Source organism: Apteryx mantelli, chromosome 30 (assembly GCF_036417845.1).
Source record: "Apteryx mantelli isolate bAptMan1 chromosome 30, bAptMan1.hap1, whole genome shotgun sequence".
Taxonomy (NCBI): domain Eukaryota; kingdom Metazoa; phylum Chordata; class Aves; order Apterygiformes; family Apterygidae; genus Apteryx; species Apteryx mantelli.
The window spans coordinates 5,591,541-5,611,756 of record NC_090007.1 but is presented as its reverse complement, the minus strand read 5'-3'; the positions used below and the strand labels follow the sequence as shown (position 1 = coordinate 5,611,756).

At 57.1% G+C, this 20,216-nt stretch overlaps 1 protein-coding gene across 2 annotated transcripts in view; it reads right to left on the bottom strand.

The window, feature by feature from the left end:
• The window catches only part of DOT1L (DOT1 like histone lysine methyltransferase), a 69,015-nt gene extending 63,628 nt beyond the window's left edge, over positions 1 to 5,387 (bottom strand). For both annotated transcript variants that reach the window (XM_067312950.1, XM_067312949.1), the window contains exon 1: positions 5,205 to 5,387. In XM_067312950.1, the coding sequence (XP_067169051.1) occupies positions 5,205 to 5,285 (81 nt within the window). In that variant the 5' untranslated portion in view covers positions 5,286 to 5,387. The remainder of the gene's footprint in view (positions 1 to 5,204) is intronic.
• Between the last annotated feature and the right edge of the window lie 14,829 nt (positions 5,388 to 20,216).

Genomic DNA, 20,216 nt, shown 5'->3' with positions numbered 1-20,216 from the left:
TGTATCACAGACCTGGTTTGGGGCAGGGGGGGCAACAGGCTAAAGCTGTGGTGGGGGGCGGAAGGGGACCACATACTATGCTCTCTTCCACCTGTACAAATAAAGTCAAGTATTATCAAGCTTGTATTCCATCGCTCCTTGGTAACAGACACATGTATACCTCTCAAACAGCTGCACAGAGTGATGCTATGACAACACTCAATTAGCCAATGGGAATTTCTTGCCGTTACAACGGAGTGGAAAGACAGCAGCAAAGAGAAAAAACACAGACAAATCACTCAATTATTCAATCCGGATTTACCACCACCGTTTGGAGGCTTAAGCTTCAGTGGCTCATCATAGAGGTACTTCACCCCGATACGACTTGCACAGAGGCACAACCGAGACCGTCCCCTCCTAGGACAGAGTCAAGACTTTGAGATTTCCAGGCTGGAATATGGAAGATGGGAACAAAAATTTAAAGATGCCAAAAGGGTAACCCTCCTGGGATGCACAACGACTTGCTCACCGGAGGCCTGTGCTGCAAGAGGCCTTCCTAGGCATTAGCACAACAGAAATGGCTAGCCCTTAAAAGGCAAACCTGAGAAAAAAATCCTGACGTGTACAGAGGTTAGCAGTTAGCTTTTGGGGGAACGCTATTCCGTAGGCAAACGAGAGAAAGTCTACTAGATGAGAAGAGCAGGGCAAGACAGGCAGATGTCTAATTGTGAAACCTGCAAGGATTTAAGCACTATTTAACATGACAGGCAGCGAGTCACTTAAAGCCATCAAGATGAAGGATGCAGTTCCACAACAGCTTAAGCCACTCAAAGTCAACACCAATTCCACCCTCCTCTCATCACCTGACTGCGCCTTGCCATTCCCTCCCTTTCGTCAGGGCTGACATTCGCTTTGATCACCCTGCAAAGCGGTTCAGTGCACATGCAAAAGAGAGGAGAAAAAGGGACCAGGGAAGTGCCCTCGTATTGATATACGGGCTACCCAGAAAACAGACTTTTTACATACAAATTTGCAAGTTACCCTAAGGTGCAGTTGAACAAACATTGGTTTTGGTGACAAAAATCAGCTTTGGCAGCTCCCGAGCCGCTGGTGGCTCAGTTCGGCACACAAACAATCCCTCAGGTATGCCAGTGATACAGTTAGCAGAGCAGTGCCCAAACCAGATGAAGGAACGGACCCAGGTTTAAAAAAAACCTTTTGCACATCCTAGGCCATGACTCCTTAAGCAGGCCCTATTGTCAAAAGAGGTGTTGGAAGTACAACCCCAAATACCTTGCAGATTAGGTGGAACTGATCAAGGTTATGAAAAAAAACTCACATTCAAACCTAAGAAGTATTCAGATTTAACCATACCAGAAGTCGGAGACATCCACAAGAAAATGAGCCAATCCAAGGACAATTCTCCGGGATAAACCTAAATATCTTCAAGACTTAGAACTACAAGGGTACAAAGGATGAAGTCCCCTGCATATCTACCTCTAGGTAATAAATACTAATTTGTGTGTATCAATACCTGAAGTATGATCACAAATGACACTCTCTATTGGCATTAGCCTATTTATGATCACCTGGATCCATTTGCTGAAATGGGTGAGCCAGCAGAGCTGCTAATATACTTCTTTTATCTAGAGGCCTACATGTTTCACATGTATTAAATTGTTTATTTTGATAACAAGAAGAGAAGCATAACCCAGCTTGCAGGATCACAGACCTCTGACAACTTAGAGCAAGCCAAAATTCGGGCAGGTATTTGGGAGCCAAGGAGTTAAACCGGGCATACAAAAGAATAAACGCACTTCAGCTCTGATTAAACAGGGCACTCATAAAAACCGGAGGTCAACATCAGAAAATATTTTGTGAGTCATGAGGAGAGATTACTCACCATGCACTATTCAACTTACTCATCACAGTGTGTTATGGACAGAACTGCTCACCATGTATTCATTAGAAAACCATGGCCTTCCCTTTGAGGAAAGCAGAAGGCGGGGGAAAGAGTCATACTTTCAGTTTTGTATGTAAGCCAGTGGGAGGCTGTATCTGTAACACCAATGCTCTCTCCTCCCACGGCCTTAATGAGTCTGCTAGGGAAATACATGTTTCACATCACCCTCCTAGGCCATTTTAGCATCTCAACAAGCATTAGTTTGTCAGCTGAGCTATTATGCAAACTCAGCAGTCTTTAGAGATCCCACTTTTCCTATTATATGTACCATAAGCAACAGTCCTTAAATAAATAGACACATTATTAATCCAGGCATCCATTAATATGGGAGATTAGACTCTTAGCCTTTTGCATAGCAACACCAACATCACTAATTTAAGATGTAGTGAGAACATAAAAATAGCCAAGTTACTTAAAACAGTGTTACATCACGGAGGTGTTCATCAAGCAGCAACTCTACAATGCAGCTCAACCTCTGCTGTTGGGAAATACGATTCTCTGCCATTCCCGTTGCTCTTATCAAAAAAGAATTAGTAAGGACCGAGGGTTCCCCTCCGCCAACCCCTTTCGGAAAACATATTTCATGGTATACAACAGGAAGCAGTAAGCCTTTGGAAGCTGAGAGAGAGAATGTTGGTAAATAAAACTACTTGAAGTATTTTGTTTCCAGGTATCCCACCTTGCTTCCTAGAAACCAAGCAGCAGAAAGAGTGGTGAAACTAAGAAATGTTCTGCTTACGTCAAACAGAGCCGAGCTCTAAAACCACAACGGTACATATACCCTGCTGCCAACTACAGCCTGAGCCAAGGAGGGAAAGAAAGTCTACAGTTCAACGGAGTACAATGTTAGCAGGCCAAACACTGCCATGTACAAAGACTAGGATTTATTTCTAAAGCGTCAGAGTTCATCTGCTGCTGCAAAGGCCAGAGCCGCAGGCCGTATGCATGCGTGCTCTCCCCCCCCCCCCCCCCAAACATACGCTTCTATAATATGCGGCATGATCTGCTCCGCACAACTGCAGGACAAAATACTGATTGGCTCCAGATGAACCATCCGCTTCTGTATTACTATGGAAAAATCTGCAACCCAGAGAGGCCACTCTAATGGCAGGATGTTCGGGTTTTGCAGCATTTCTTAACATATGTAGATAACACATGTGGATAAGCACTCCTGCCCACTGTATTTCTGATCAACTGGAAAAGAAAATTTATGTCCTCTGCCATCTTCAGAACCAGCTGCTCAAGTTTTCCCCAATTAACCAAATCCTAAGTTAAAAACAGCATTAAAATGCACATTTTTGTGGATCTGGGCTTTTTTCTGGAGTTGTTTTTTTTTAACCCGTACAAAGTTTTATGAATATATATATATATATATATATATATGTAATCATTCCTTTCTTCCAGATTAATCCTTAACCTGTGTAATCTTTAACCTATACTTCACGTAACCTGCTTGGAGAAGCAAGTTAATATTTGGCAACATGAAGAAAACTGAACTGGTCATCATGATACTTTCAGTTTCTGTCAATTTAAGCATAGCGCGCGCCCGCGCACAGACACACACGAATGACAGAGCTGCCCAAACAGGAAAGGCTGCATTAACTAGTGTGTGCTGGAGGCTCAGGCTCTGGGAGCAGCCGATTAAAAGAGCACGCCAGCATACATGGAGGATGTTTTGGAAGCCACAGATACATCAACAGCACCAAAAGGCAGCCAGCAGATACTAACGCACAGCCATCCCCTCTGCCACAAGCAATGTATTTCTAATCGTTCACACACACGTAGGCTACGATTGCCAAGTCAGCAACGATATCAGCAATAGCAGCTTCCCCAGCCTATGTCCCAGCATGTTCTCCCTGCGAAGCGTTACACGTACGAGAGCAAACCCTCAAACACATGGAAGGATCAACAGTACTCAAGCCAAGATAATTTTTTTTTTTTGCTTTTACAAAACTGTTCTCAAAGGCAATATAAACATTTAAGATGAAAAAAAAAAATCGTTCAAGGACTGGCACAAGCCTTACACAAAAACTAGAAGCAAGCTTCCTGCCTCTCGTGAGATTTTCGCTAATTTGAACGTGGACATTGTTATCAAGGTCACACATCTTCCACTCCCGACTCCGGAGAGGCAGGACAGAAGTCAGGCAAGTTAAAAAAAAAAAAAAAAAACCGCTGTTGACATAACTAAACAGGGACCAGTGACATTTTATTTGAAAGCATGTGGATTACAACTGCCATCAACTGCCAAACCTGCCTTGAATTTTATTTAGACCAAGTAAGAGAGAACGTACAAGGGCACTCGCTTAACGAAAACATAAGCAATAGCACCAGTCCTACGAATACACACCAAGTGCAAAGCCTTTCCTTCTCTACCCACAATGAAATTATGCTTTTCCTCTGTTTATCTCCACTCCTGCGACTGTTTTGGGTTTTTGGGGAGGGGGGAGATCCCCACTACTGTCTGAAGGAATAGGTGATTTGTATGGATTTATAAACTAGCAAGCCCTCTCACTCATACTCAGTTTGAAACAGCTCTGGTTATTAACTAGTTACACGAGCTGAGTTCAAGAAAACACGAAAACTTTTCATTAACCAGTCTTCATCCCCGCCCTTAAGTTTAGTCAACCAATTATAAAAAGAAATTGGGAATTTGACTTCCAGGAGAGCAACAGCACCCCAGATTGGGGAGCCTGGAAGAATCCAGCCTCAACAGTCTTTCCCCCTGGAGCCTGTGGGTTTGTTTTTTTGTTATTATATTAAAATAACTATACGATATATGCCATAATCCAAATTGTTACAGCTTCCAGTAAGGGGGGAGAAAAAAAAAAAGAAAGCCTTAACAAGTGACATAAAACATTCAGCCTGAACTATGGGCGGAGGGGGAAGGAAAGGGGTCCGGCGAGCCGGGAGAGGTGCGTCTGGGGCGCCGAGGGAGGAGAAATCCCTGCCGCGAGGAGGGTGGCGCGGGGCAGGAGCGGGCTGCGCGGGGCGAGGACGGGGCCGCGGCCCGGGAGCCGCGCGGCGCCGGCCGGAGCCCCCGGGGGCAGCGCCGGGCAAGGGCGGCTGGGGGGGGGGGATAAAAAGGGGTGAATTAATAAATAAAGATACAAGGGGAGGGGGGATATTGGGGGAGCGGAGGGCACGGCTGCCGGGAAGGAGGGGGGACCGGCGTGACAGGGAGCGGGGGGGGGGGGCAGGTGCCGCCGCGACGGGCCGGGGGCGCCGAGCCGGGCGCCCCCCCGCGCCGCGGGGCCATACTCACATAGACGGGCAGCGGCCAGGGGTAGACGGCCGGCTCGGCTCCCACGGGCGACTTCAGCCTGAGCTCCAGCCTCTCGCCCATGTCGGCAGCCGGAGGAGGAGGCGGCGGCGGCCCCGCACCATGCTAGAGGGGGCCGGTCGGGGTGTGGCGGCCGGGCCCGGCCGGGGGCGTGTGCGAGGTGAGGCGGCGATGATGATGATGGTGGGGAGGAGGAGGAAGAGGAGGAGGAGGGGGGGGGGAGAGGGAGGGGGAGGGGGGAGGCCGGTGCCGGCGGGGGCGCCCGCTCCCCTTCGCCTCCCTCTATTGTCGTTAGCGGCTCGCGGGGCTCTCCAGCGCCGCCGCCATCTTGGGCCGGCGTGAAGCGAGCACAATGAGGAGCCGGGCCGGGCCCGACCAACGCGCCAGACGCGGGGGGGCGGGGGCGGGCGAGGCCTCGCGCTCCCTCCCCCTGTCCTCAGCTGCCCTCCCCGCCGGCAGCCCGCGCCGCCGCGCCGCGCGCGCCCCCGCCCCCGCGCGCGCCCCCCTCCCCTCCCCGCGCGCGCGCCCCCCCCTCCCCTCCCCGCGCGGGGCCGGGAACCGCGCGCCGGCAGCAGGGCGCCGGGCTCGGTGCCGCGCGCAGGTGCCGCTGCGCCGTTTGCACAGCGCCCTGACGTGAGGGTGCCCGGCTCGGGCAGGGCGCAGGGGCTGCACATCACTGACGTGAGGGTGCCGGGCTCGGGCACGGTGCAAGGGCTGCACGTCACACTGACTTGAAGGTGCCAGGCTTGCATGTCGCACACAGGGGCAAGGGTTGCACATTGCACTCACATTAGGGTGCCACTTGGGGACGGTGCAAGGTTCACAGGTCGCACTGACAAGAGGGTGCAAGGCTCGGGGGTGCTGCAAGGTTCACGGGTCACGCTGACATGAGGGCGCCAGGCTTGGGGGACTGTTCAACACATGCGCATCCCATTAACATGAGGGTGCCAGGCTTGGGTGTCGCACACTGGTGATGGTGCAAGATTGGCACATCACACATGAGGGTGCAAGGCTGGGGTGACAGTACAAGGTTTGCACATCCCACCGATGTGAGGGTGCCAGGCTTGGGTGGCAGTACAAGGTCTGCACATCACACTACCGTGAGGGTGCAAGGCTTGCATGCCACACAAGTGATGGTGCAAGGCTGGCACATCGCACTAAGGTAATGGTGCAAGGCTTGAGTGACAGGGCAAGGTTTGCACATTGCACTAAGGTGATGGTGCAAGGCTTGAATGCCACGTTTGATGGTGCAAAGTTTGCACGTTGCACTAAGGTGATGGTGCAAGGCTTGCACACTACATAGGTGATGGTGCAAAGTTTGAGCACTGCACTCAGGTAACGACATCAGGTTTGCCCGTCAGAATAAGGCAACAGTGCAAGGTTTGTGCATTAGATGCGGGTGATACAGCACAAGGCTTGCACACTGCACTAAAGTGATGGTGCAAGGTTTGCACCTTGCACTCGGGTAATGGCACAGGGCTTATAGCAGCGAGCAGCCCAGGCCCCGCTCCGCAGATTTCCACCTGCCCCTCTTGCCCCATTGCAGCCCCCCGCACTGCAGAGTGGTGCTTCAGCGCTTGCAAAGTAGCTGCGTTTCATTTTTGCAAGATCAGTGGCCTCCAAATGGACCGCACGTGGCTTGTGCAAGGGGTTTCCTTCCTTATACCCTGCTCTCCTTGCCCTATTTCTTGTTCCGGTTGGTCTTTTGCCATGGGTGCATTTCCCTTCCTCTTTCCCAAGCACAAATTGAGGGCCACACAGTGCGGTTTGGGATGCAAACATCGCTACATGAAGTCTTGTAGGGATTGCGGTCATCTAAGTTCACACAAGCGGTGCAGCCCTTTTTTCCTCATAATAAATCTATTCCTGGTAAACGTTGCTAAAGGCACGGTCCAAAAAAAAAAAAGCTTCACCCAGCCTTTCTGGTTAGCTATTTTTAAAAAGAGCAGACATTGTGCCTTTTGTTCCAAAGCACTTAGGGAAAGCGGAGAGGAAAGAGTTGCTTCCCCCTGCCTTGCAAGCAGCTCTTGCAAGGAAGAAAGGCAGCCGGCATTCAGCTGCCTGCAAGCAAAACGCAATGCCGGGCCAAAGCTCTCCAGGGCAAGGACGGTGTCCTCTTTAATGCTTAACAAACAGTCATTCCTTGTTGCCTTTCGAGTGAATAATGGCTCTGTCGGTTCTTGAATGAAGGGAGTTGACTGCTCAGCAAATGCGGTGGCTTAACATTTCTGGTAGCCCCCAATCCGGGGCGAGGGCCGCAGGAGCAGGCGGAAAACTTGAGCCGCCACCTTGCTTTGATGCAACCTCCTCTTCGCTTTGTCTGCTTAACGAAAGCTTTTAATGCCTCTAGGACGGTTAAAATGTCATCCATCAACGCCCTTCTCCAAACATGATGTAATTGTAAAAATAGGATTTGGGCACTGAACACAAAGACGGGGAGGCAACGAGGAACGGCGCCGAGAGCCGCGTCCCTGCGGCGCTGGGTGACCGGCTACTAAAACCGACTCGACTGCTTTGGGTATCCTGGTGCGTCACGGTGGCGGAGCCCTTCGCGTCTCCAAGCTCACCCATAGCCCGGGAGCCACCCGTTAGTGAGAGTGACGGGAGGCCGCGGCCCCGAGGGAGTCCCCTTTCGAAAGCCCTTGGCTTTTGGGGGGGCTCTTCATGGTGGGTGCTGCAACCTCCCGCAAGCAAAAGCTTTTTCCTGGCATGTTGGGACTGACCCCGAGGCCGGAGCTCAGTCGGAGGCAGCTGCTGGAGCCCAGCTGCTGCTCAAACCACTCCACCAACAGCCAGGCTGGGACCAGCGTTTCAGCCAGAGCGCTCCCGTTGCCGCTGCGGGATGCCCCGGCTGGACATCCCACTGCCTGCTCCAAGAGCTCCGGCTCCCGTCTGCTCCCCCCAGTCACGCTCCTCCGGCTTGGGAACAGCTGGGCCGTGTGCTGACCATGACCTGGGCCTGGGGACCAGCCACTGGGCTCCTGGGAAAGGAAGGTGGCCGGCCTGGTTGCCAGCTCCATCTCCACCTGGGTGGAGGCAGGGCAGAGAGGTCAAACAGCCTCCAGGCCAGCAACGCTCAGATGCAGGAGGCCAAGCATGGAGGCTGTGGTTCAGCTCGGACAAAGTGGCTTGGCCAAGAGCAGGGAGCTCCAAAGCTGTCACTGCTGCATCTCTGTAGATGTCCATCAAGGCTGGGAGCTGAGTGATACCATCTTGCAGGTCTATAGATGCCCATCAAGGCTGGGAGCTGAGTGATACCATTCTGCATCTCTATAGATGTGTTCAGCAATGGCTGGGAGCTCAGAGATACCATCACCATCCTGCATCTCTATAGACATCCAGGGATGGCAAGGAGCTGAGCCATACCATCCTGCATCTCTATAGATGTCCATCAAGGCTGTGAGCTCAGAGATACCATTCTGCATCTCTATAGACATCCAGCAATGGTAAAGGAGCTCAGCGATAAAATCAAGCCCTGGAGGAACATCTTCCCTTGCAGCTCCCTCAGCCATTCGGTTGCTAATATCCCTTATTCAGGGGAAATCTCGCCTGCGCCGGCTCCCGCTCAGGGACTGTCCCAGCGAAACAAAGCCCTTGGACCCATCCACACCTGCCGCCGCGGATTCGGGTGTCTGGCCCAGAGGGGAGCATCCCGGGGCTGTGCAGGGGGCGGCCGGGCAGGGAGGGCTGTGATGGCTGGTCCAGGCTCAAACATCTCATTTCAGTGGCCGTGACAACTGCCTGGGGGGCACCCAAGGGACACGGGCCGCCCCACCGGGCCCTGTATCAGCCTTGTCCACTCTTATTGATGGCTCTGAGCTGGACCGGGGTGCGAGAGAGGGAGGGGGGACGGAGGAGAGCAGCGCAGGGCAAGGAGGTGCCAACGGCTTGGTGGCCCGGATGGGTGCCTGGGTGCCGCGGGAGCGCCATGGGGTGCCGGTCATGCCCGGAAAGCTCAGGGCCGTTCAGCCTGGTGGCACGTAGCTGCTTTCCAGCTCCGGTTCATCAGGGCAACAGCCATAGAAATAATTAATGCAGGAGAAAACGCTGCTGATCCAGCCAGCGACGCTCTCCCGCTTGCTCCAATGCACAATCCTCTGAATTCCCTAATTTTTGCATTGCTGGAAATCAGGGCGCAACCACAAACCCGGACCTCGTAGGTCCCGGCACCCATGCAGGTTGCCCCACCAGCTCTCTCCCTGCCCAGGCCCTTCCTTGGTTTCCCCGGAATTCATCCTTCCGGGATCCTTCCGGGGCTCAAAGCGCTTCTGTTTCACCTTAAACACGCAGCAAATGAAGAGGTGGTTTCATCATCGCCTCCCCGTCGCCGGGGGGGGCACGTTCCCGGGGTGCGTTCCCGTGTGTTCCCATGCGTTCCCACGCATTCCTGCGTGGCCTGGCTTCGTGCACCTGCAGCTCCTGCTGACGGAGCGCTTGCCCGGGGGCAGAGCACCGGCTCCGTGTGTGCATTTTGCTAAAGGCAGGACGAAACACCCCCGGATCAAAAAAGAACAAGGCAGACCCCCGGCTTGGGCGCGCGCCAGCCAGCAGCGGATTCGCGCGCGTTGGGCTCGGCGAGGCAGCGATCCGGCTGCCTGCAGCACCGAAAACCTGGATTTTCTTTTCCGCTCGGCCACCAGCCTGCTGGCGACCACGAAACGCCATGCGGCCCCCGGTGGCCCCATGCGGGAAACGGGGCCGATTGCAAACCAGCAGGAAAATTGTGGTCGTGTCTCCAACGGGTAATTTTTAAGCAATTTTCAGCCTGTGAAACTCCGAGTGCTTTGCCCGGTGGCCGGCTGCACAGGGACCACCAAAGCATCAAGGCTTCCTGGTCCCCATGAATCCCATCTTCCTTTAACCTGGAGAGCTCCAGGGGCTGGGCAATGCCACCCGCGATGGGTGACAGAGTATTGGAACGGTGGAAGAAAGCAAGCAAAAAAAAATGAGGGCTAAGGAAACCTGGAGCTGTTTCTCCCATTTTTTGGAGGACGGGGTCTTTAGGGCTGCTCATCTCCCAGCACCCCATTCCCGCGCCAGGAACCGGAGCTGTCTTGGCGCGATGGCATCGGCGGAGGTGATCCCACCCCGGGGTTCGCCTCGGCTCCGCGGAGCCCGTTCGACTCACTGAGCTGCGCTAAAAATGCATGTTTGCGGGGCTGCAGGGAAGGACGATATGCACTTTTTTTGCCCCAAATGTTCCTTCTGGACTGCTGCAGGCCTGAGCCAACGAATAAAACGAGCAACGTGTTCACCCATAGCAAGGGGAATAAAGGATGAAGCTGGGAGCAGCGAGGATGAGCCGAGCTCTCCGTCCGTTAAAGCATCCACAGGCTCATTCGGGGGCCTGCTCCCTCCAGCAAGAAACGGAGGAATCCTGTATTTTGGCTCAAAACCGGTGTCTCCATCGAGTGCCACGGCCCAAGCGTGTCTTGCTCCTGCGGGATAGCGCGGCCCAGGAGGGCGCAGGGGATGCAAAGCGCCCGAAACGGAGGCCGTTTTCCGGAGCTCGGCACGCGCCGTTGCAAAGGGCTGCGACGCTCCTGCCTCGTCCTGCAACACGCCATGACGCTCGTGCGGGATAAGCAGCGGGTGGCTCCTTCATCCAAACCCCCTCCCAGTCCAGACCTGAAATCCGCCGTTCTTTTCCTTCCGTCCTCTTTTTTCCCCTTAAACGGACGTATGTGCGCAAAGCTACGCAACCGGGAACGTTTGTATAAAGAAAACACTAAATTCATCAAGTCAGCAGTGCTTAAACTGCCCTGACTGCTTCTTAAATAATCAATTCCTATTTAATTAGCTTACGCAAAAATTCCATTAAATTTAAATAAATAGACATGGCAGGAGACCTCCAAGGCACAGCAGGCTTCGTTTCAAGAATTCTCTTTGAGTTCGTTAGGTCGGTCTCTAATCAGCTTGCAGGCAAAGTCCTTGGGTGGCCCAGACCGGCTCCCGGGCCGCTAATAAAAAGGAACCGAAGTCGCAAAGAACGGCGCTTTCCGGCCGGTTTAGCGAGCCGAACCGATTCCCCGAGAAATCAGGCCAGCGGCAGAGCTCGGCGGAGGCTCTGCCCCTTTCGCCTGTAGAGCCGCTCGGAAATGTTTTCCCACCTCGGCTCCCACGCGCCCGGCCAGCATTCGCCCCGAGGGGGCCGGCGGGCATCACGGCAGCGCGGGAACCACTAATTCGGCAGGAGCGGTGGGACGCCGCTCTCCCGAGCTGGTTCCCGCGCCGGCGGCCAGCGCGGCGGCACGCGCTGCCGTCCCACCGGCTCGGCTCCTGCCGAAACTTGGCTTCTCAGCGGCTCCTCCGGAGCGTTGACCCAGTTTAGCTGACAACAACAAGTGAGATCACGGGGCAGGTTGTTACAGGCGAGGCTGTTCCTGCCGGGCTCGATACACCCAGCCGAGCCCTCGGCGTTTCACCCTGCAGCCCCCGGGGTGTAAAAGCAGCCGCTCGTTTTGGCTACCCGCCTCGTTCGGTTTCTTTCGCTTTTTCATTCCAGCCCTTCCGGCACGGTGGCGTTTGTGGCGCTCCTGGTTTTCCCTTTTCTCTCCCCTCCCAAAACGTGGAGCGTGGCCGAGCTCTGCTCGCCGTTTCCCGGCAGGACCGACAAAACGCCACCGCTGCTGACGGCCGCCGCGGCACGGCACCGTCCCTCTTAGCTCCTAGACGGCCTCGGGAAACGGGCAGGATGTTTCGCAGCTCCAACGCGACCTCCGCTACCCGCCCGAGCGGAGGATTCGCTCCCCGTCTTGTGGAATGGGCCAGGCGGGATTTTCCTGTTTTAGTTACCCAGGGTCCCGCGACCCATTCGGGGGAGTTTCCTTCTTGCTCTGAGGTGACAGCATCCGTCCTTCCCCATCTGGCCCCACGGCTCCTGGATAAGTCTCCTGACGGATGCTCCGGCTGCAGTCGGAGGTGCCACAGTCCCCTCTGGAAGCACTGGTGGCATTAACGACCCACGGCAGGAGGCCTGAGCCGGACAAAGCCGTTGCAGGCGTGAGCATCCCCGGGGCAGGACGGCTCCGGGGTCCCCACTGCTGCTCGTGGGAAGCGGCTCCCGGGATCCGGGCTAAGGCGTTTTTAGGAATTGCCCATGGAGGGGATGGGTGAGCCTGGCTGATCGACAGCCACGAGCTACCAGGGGGTAATTTTTCTGCATGACAACTGGCTGCCACCGCTGGGGCTGAGCCCGGAGCTGGGGACGCTCCGGTTCGGGATCTGGAGCGCGCAGCATGGGAACCTGCGCAGGGGAACCCAGATCGTGCTGCCGATCGATGGCAGCCACCAGGCGCTCAGGCAGCCAAGGACATGGCGCCCACGAGGAGGTGGAAACGGCCGTTCTTGCCAGATTCGCTAGGGAGCAAGACGGAAAAAGCCGGGAGAACCGTCAGCCGGCGACCAGCTCCGAACCAAGGCGACGCCGGCTGAGCTACCAGCTCCGCAGAGCCCTCGCAGGCCATGTGCGACCACTTCCCCCCCGAGGCGAGCGGGAATCTTTTCCCCTGGAACAAGCCCAGCCTGGGCCCCCCGCGTCTTGCCGTGCAAGAGGAGGCTCCGATGGTTTCAGCCCCGTGGCAGGGTGATGCCGGGGGCTGGCAGGAAGGGAAGGACACAAATCTCCCCTCTGCTCCCACGAGACTCCGCTGGGTTCTTTGCCTCCGGGTTTGGGAGGAGGGAGCCACCGGAGCAAGGAGGAGATGGGCTGCACGGGGTGAAGGAGGGCAGCGGAGACCGTGGTGGCTGCATCCGCACGGAGGCGCCACCTGGCACCCACGGGGGACACGGGGCTGAGGGCAGCAGGTCGCGCCCCCGGCATCGCTGCGCCACGGAGGACGGGCGAGAGGGCCGTGCGGACGGATGGCCGGACCAAAAGCTGCTCTTCCCCCCGAAGGGTTTGCTTTTGCCGTGGCGGGGCGACGCGGAGCACGAGCAGGCAGCTCCCCCCTCTCCGTGCTGGCCCTACGACGCTGCAGCACATGCGTCTGCCAAAATCCTGCCGTGCGGAGCCTGCCCATGTCCCGTCAGGAACGTGGGATGCTGGGCATGATGGGGCACCCAGTTCCTCCTGGGCTTTTCCTGGAAGAACGTAAATGCTCCGGCTCCTGAGAGTGGAGCCAGGGCCACGCTGGCTCACTCGGCGGTTGCTGGAAAACCAAATTCGGCCTGAACTCCACCGTGGCCAGCATCCCATCCCTCTCCAAAGCCGTCCGCTGCTTGCAGCAGGGCTGCGCCTGGCATCGGAAAGCCCTGGCACAACTCAGCGCCGGGGGAATCCTGGCTGCTGCCTCCCCGCCTGCTCCGCCAAGGATGGTTTCTATCAGAGCTCTGCTTTGCCGAGGGAGAAACGGCTCCAATTTCCTTCTCATAGGTGCTGCTGGAGCTTGAATCAGCCGGCGCCGGGGTCAGGCGGGTCCCAAGATCGCCGGGATGGGGTACGCCGGGGGCAGAGGGGGCCACGAGCATCCCCGTGTCCGTGCCGCCAGCCCAGCGCCAGAGCCGGCAGGAGGGTTGATGTGGCTCTTCCTTGCCTGGGCTGGGATTGGGGCAGGAATGGCCCCCCAGCAGCCTCCGTTAGCGCCCCATCCTCCCTCACCTCCTCAATAAATCACCGCCCGGATGCCGCCGCAGCCCCGCTGCAGCATCGGTCACGCGAGAGGGACCGCGTGCCGACACTCATGCCACCGACGCGTGTCCCACAGGTGGGGCTTGGCTTGCCTCGCCAGCTCCGACTCGGAAGCGGATGCCTCCTCGCTGCCCGCCTCGGTTTCCCCGCTCGCCTAGCCAGGCCGGGTGAGTCCGCAGGCCAGGCAGGATCCGTGCCCTGCCGCAGCCTGGCTCAGGCATTTGCTTCGGAGCCAGGGCGGCTTGGAAAAATCCCCGCTGAGAGACTTTCTCCCTGCAATTTCGCTTCCCGCGCGACCGCGCGCCTCTGGAAGGCAGCAGGCATCCCGCCGGGCGTCTGCGTCGCTGCCGCCCCCCCCCCCTCGGCTCCCCTCCCTGCATGGGGCGTTCCGAAACGAGCCTTTTCCCAGCCAAATCAGCAGAGAAAACTCCCCGCGCCAAAAACACCCTCTGCAAAGCGGGATCTCTTCCCACCCAGCTTAACTCAAAGCGTAATTTATGGGTTGCACGGAAAGCTTAGGCATGTTAGCAGCACGGAGCGGCTCCTCCACCCGGCCCGGCTGCGTTCCCAGAGGTTTTCCCTCCAGAGCCTCATTCCAGCCCGGAGACGCTCCAAAAGCTGGCGGGAACCGGGGCTCTCCGGCTGGCACCTCCTCGCCGGGCTCCTCATTTGCAGCAGCAGCGTTCGCAGCTGCTTCTTGGCTCTTTTGCCCTTCTTGTACCCTCACCTCCAGCTCTGGGGACTTTTTTTGGTGGCTCCGGTGGAGGCAACCAGCCAGTTTTCATTCCCAAGGCTGCTTCTGCCTCGCTGCGGAGGTGGGTTTTGGCGCCCCTTTCCCTTTGCCGGGGCTGGGGGCACCCTCAGCCCATTTCACAGGTGGAGAAACTGAGGCACAGACCTTCCCACAGGAGGTCTCGCGGGCAGTTTGCGCCTCCTGTGGTCCGCACCGGCCCGGTCACGGTCCCCTCCAGCTTGTTGCATTTTCTGCAGACACCTCTCAGGGCAACAAGTGGCATTTGAAGAAGTTTTACCAGGCAGCGTCTCCCCGTGCTGCCGAGGGCGATGGAAGCGTACAGCCCGGCACATCTGCTCGCTGGGAATAACCGCGAATATTCGGCACCGCTTTGGCTCCCAGCTGGGTAAAAGCCAGCAGACAGAAGGGAGCTTCCTCCCCTGGCCCGAAATCTTTGTGGCTGCCCAGAAACAGCTGTGCAACCCCCCCGCACCCCCCCGGGGCGACGTCCCACCCGGCCCCGCCGTGCCAGCGGGTGGCTGGACACGAGCATCTTTCACGGCGAGACGCAAACGTCGCCCACGCGAGCGTCTCTCACGGCTCGGTTCCTCCCTGGGTAAAACCAGCCGGCTCCGGGTCGGAGCTCCAGGCTGGAGCGGAGATGCTTCAAGTTTCCCAGCGCGCCTGAGCTCTGGCATGTAAGAAGCGTCCCCAGCTGAAGCCCCTGCCGCGCGCGGGCGCTCAGCAGTCGCTCCGTCACTCCGTGCCATTGCACTGCCGATGTTGTTCCGCCGCCTGTAAATACCATCGGCCGCTCCTCTCCTCCCACCGCCTGTTCCTCGCAGGCGCCGGGCTCCGCGCGGCCTCCACGTCCGGCAAGCGTGAGGACAATGACTCGGGGACGCCGGGCCTGGCTTTTCCGCCTGTCCGTCTTCTTCCCGAAACCACCCGTCCATCCCTCACACCAGTCGGACCTGGCGCAAGAAGTGAGGGCTGGGAACGCCGTCCGCGCCGCACTCCGGCCTCGCGGGCGACGATTTTGTCGAGCGCCGGTACCTCTCACGCTGGTGCTCCCTGGAGGGGAATCCGAAAGGGATATTTTTAAGCACAGAGGGTGATGTTTAATCCTGCCTCGGAGCCAGTTACTCCGGCGCCGTTATTTTGGGAGCCAGAGCGAGAAAGCAGCCAAGCAACCCGCGGCGGCCGCTGGGCATCGGCCGGCGCAAAGGAGCTGCGCAGCGCTCGGAGAGGGAGGGCGTCCGCGGCCGCCTCCGGGCCAGGCGAGAGCGTTTCAAGAGGCACCAGCCCCTGCGGCGCCCCGAGCGGCACGAAGGCATCCGCAGCGCGCGCGGCCCGCCGTGAATGGGTGCCTTGTGCGGTGCTGGTGTCACCGCCGCCACCGCGCCTGGCCCCAGGGCCACCAGCCGGGCCGGCCCCCAGCGCCCCCACCGGCACGCAGCCCACCCGGCACCCCAGCACAGGGACCCATCACCCTACCATGGGGCACCCCTCGTGCTAACGTGGGGCACCCATCCACCACTCCTACCCTAACACGGGGCACCCACCTTCAAACGGCTCACCCGTTGCCCAAACCTGGAGCACCCATTACCCTAATATGGGTCACCCATCACCTAACGCGGGGCACCCATCACTCCACCCCAATGTGGGGCTCCGATGACCCTAACATGGGTCATCCCTCACTCTAACATGGGTCACACATCACTATCATGGGGCACCCATCACCCTAATTTGGAGAACCCACCACCCCTGCCCCAAAATGGGGCACCCACTGACCCCACCCTCACGCAGCTCACCCATGTCCCTCACATGGGTCGCACGGCACCCTAATGTGGGGCACCCATCACCCACACCCCAACGCAGGTAACCATCACCCTCACATGGGTCACACATCACCCTATCATGGGGCACCCATGACCCTCACATGGGTCACCCATCACCCCCACCTCAACACAGGGCACCCATGACCCTAGCATGGGGCACCCATGACCCTAACATGGGTCATCCACGACCCTAATATGGGTCACTCATCACCCTAACTTGGGGAACCCGCCACCCCCACCCCAAAATGGGGCACCCACTGCCCCCACCCTCACGCAGCTCACCCATGACCCTCACATGGGTCGCACAGCACCCTATCATGGGGCACCCATGACCCTAACACGGGGCACCCATCACCCCCACCTCAACACAGGGCACCCATGACCCTAACATGGGGCACCCATGACCCTAACATGGGTCACTCATCACCCTAATTTGGAGAACCCACCACCCCTACCCCAAAATGGGGCACCCACTGACCCCACCCTCACGCAGCTCACCCATGTCCCTCACATGGGTCGCACGGCACCCTAACGTGGGGCAACCATCACCCTCACATGGGTCACACATCACCCTATCATGGGGCACCCATGACCCTCACATGGGTCACCCATCACCCCCACCTCAACACAGGGCACCCATGACCCTAGCATGGGGCACCCATGACCCTAATATGGGTCACTTGTCACCCTATCTTGGGGAACCCACCACCCCCACCCCAAAACGGGGCACCCACTGCCCCCACCCTCACGCAGCTCTCCCATGTCCCTCACATGGGTCGCACAGCACCCTATCATGGGGCACCCATGACCTTAACATGGGGCACCCACCACCCCCGCCCCGACACAGGCACCCCGCCCGGCTGCCCGCTCTCCCCGCCGCCCCTCGCGGCCGGGCCGCCCCCGCCGCCGCCGGACGGGCGCCGCGCACCTTCCCGCCCGCCCCGCCGCTGCCCGGCCCGGCCCGGCCCGGCCCGGCGGCGCCATCTTGCGGGCGGCCGCGGCGCCACCGCGGCGCTGCCCGGGGCGGGGGCGAGGCGGCCGGGGGCAGCGGGAGGCAGCGCGTGGTCGTGGCCCGCGGCGACGAAACGAGGGGCGGGAGGAGGCGGAGAGGGAGAGGCGCGGGGTGGCGGCGTTGGGAGGGGAGGAGGCTTCCCCGCAGGCCTGAGGCGCTGCCCGCGGCCCGTTGCTGCTCCTGCGGCGGTGCCCGGCCCTGCCAGCGCCCTGCGCCGCTCCCTCTCGTCCCCAGGCCTGGTCGCCGTGTCCCGCCCGCCCGGGGCCACCGGCGAGGCCTGTCAGTGCGGACGGGGCCAGCCTGGAGCGGGGACGAGCCGTCCGGAGCGCCTGGGAGGAAAGAGGGCTGGCGAATCGGAGGGGTGAGCGCCACACGGCGCCGGCACACGCGGCCCCACGCAGCCTGGCGCCGCTCGCTTCAGGTGCCGCCAGCCCCGGGCGGCTTGGCCCTGGCGCGGGGGACACCGCAGCTAGACGCCGTGTTTGAGCACCGTAAACACGTTACGCGGGCTGAGGGGGAGCGAGCTCGGTGGCTTCTCTCTTTTCCTCCCTCTTCATTTCCATGAGGGACATTCCGGTGAAGAGGTGCCAAGTGCGAAGGAGTCAGGAAGGACGGAGAGCAGAGCAGCTCCCTGTCCCCTGCATAGGGGATGATCTGGACAGGCATCCCCGTGTTGTGGGACTCCTCTGGGTCAGCCCGGACAAATCTTGCGCCCAGCAGTGCCAGTCAGAGCCTAACCCACACTCCCCGCAGCCTCCGTCAATATAGGGCCTGTCTTGGTGGCCATCTCATGCCTCCCCTCTCCCCCAGCCTCCTTGCCTCAAGCCTGAGCTCTGCCAAGCACAACACTTGGAGACTCTTCTGCAAGCGTCCAGCAGGAAAAGGCTCAGGCAAGGATGCACGGATGCAGAAGACGGGAATAGATACGCTCTGCACCAAGCATTGCCCCATGGGGCACGTGGCTTGTATAAAACTTCCCTCTTACCATCCCTTCCCTACCCAACATGTCCACCCCATGGTGGTGCACACATTAAAAACTCATCTACCATGAAAGCGTTATAGAAATAGGTTATCATGAGGAATAAACTGTTCTGAAACAAGTTCAGATACCCTGAACCGTCATGTTCCGTCATGGTTAGCGAGTGGCTGGAATTCAGTTCGCCATTGTGTTGGTACGAGTCTGGCCACCTCCAAATAACACCGCTCCAACGTCAGCGTGTGCCTGCCCACCCTTCTGGTTAAGTACACGTTCTGCACATTTGCTGTCAGCTTTATGGAGCGACCTACTTCTGTCTGAACAAATAGTGACAGAGCATTGACGTGATGCAGAGCGGGAGTGACAAAGCAGGACCTGGTACCCAAAAGTGCCAACTGTGCACAAACTGCTAAAGCACATTCCCTTCCCGAGTATAACTGCATGAAAATAGTTTGCATAAATAGAAACATCTCCGTGGGAAACAAGGGAAGGGGCTGTGTTTACGGCACATTTGCTGGGTGCCTGCACAGGAGAAGAGACCATGGATGCGGCGGGTGTAGGTGGTGTTTCTGGCACAGATTCGGAGCTTTAGGATTTAGGAGCATTTTCACGGAGCGCTGCAGGTTAGCGGAGCCAAAGGTACCTGGCACTGAGGCATCATGTCCTCAAAGATGTTGGTCCCATCCTTTCTCACATCAAACCACTATCCAGCTGGCAGGAACAGGCTATCCAGAAACAGGCTTTTAGAAATGAGCCATGCTGTGGGTATTTTCCCATAGAGTACATCAAAGGAGGTCAGGCCACGATTTGGCACCGTGCTTCAGCAGGAACGTAACTTAAGCAAGAGAATATCCCTGTTGTCTATGGTGGATTTGCCTATGGAGTTTAAGTAATTCACGTGCTTAAGTGGTTTGCTGGACCGGAGCCTGAACACAGCTTTTGTAGAAAATCACATTTTTGACCTTCGCATTTTAATAGTGCTGCTTTTCACGGTCCTTTTCCCGAGATCAGTTTGCACAAAGATATCAATTAACATAATGAATACCAAAGTCATCCCGTATCAGTTAGTTTCGATGGAAGTCTGGACAGCAAAATGCATGGAGCAGCTCTGAACTGCCAAGGAAGAGGGAAGCTGTGCAAGACACGGAGAGAAAATTCACAGAAATGTTGCCTAATAGCCCCTTCTAGGGGAAGAATAGGGTCAGCGCCCGAACTTAGCAGTTTAGGTCCATCTCTGTCAGAAATGTAAGGGTCAAGCTTGTGTTTCCCCCCACTAAAAGACACTAGGATCCATGAGCCATTAGCTAAAGCTTTTCCATAGTGTTTAAAGTGCAAAATTTGCTCAGGGATGTTGTGTTGCTGGCTACTGAATTGCGAATAGGCTGCGAGCGCCGTAGGAGCAGATACAGCCGCTCATGGGAAAGCTTCTTTGCAGAGAAGCCTGCTGTGAAATTACAGCAGCAAAAACAGAAGGTGGCGTTATTTATTACGAAAAATCAGAGCTGCAAATGCCTTATGGAGACAAGAAGCTTGGAGTTTTGAGGATCTTTAGGTATTATCGAGGGCAATGATTAGGGTTAGAGCCACGGTCTTAATTGAGGATGATCATAAGGGAGTTTCATGCTCTCTATAGTTTGGAAAGCTGAGATAGGTAGCCATTCCTGAATAAAATAAAAACCAAACCCCTGAGCGCCTTTCTTCTGTGAGGGTCCAACAGACACAAGCTATAGGTCAAAAGCCGAAGACAGAGGACAAGGAGGAAAAACATTTTAAGCAAACAGAAATTGTTTTCCTTCTCCTGCC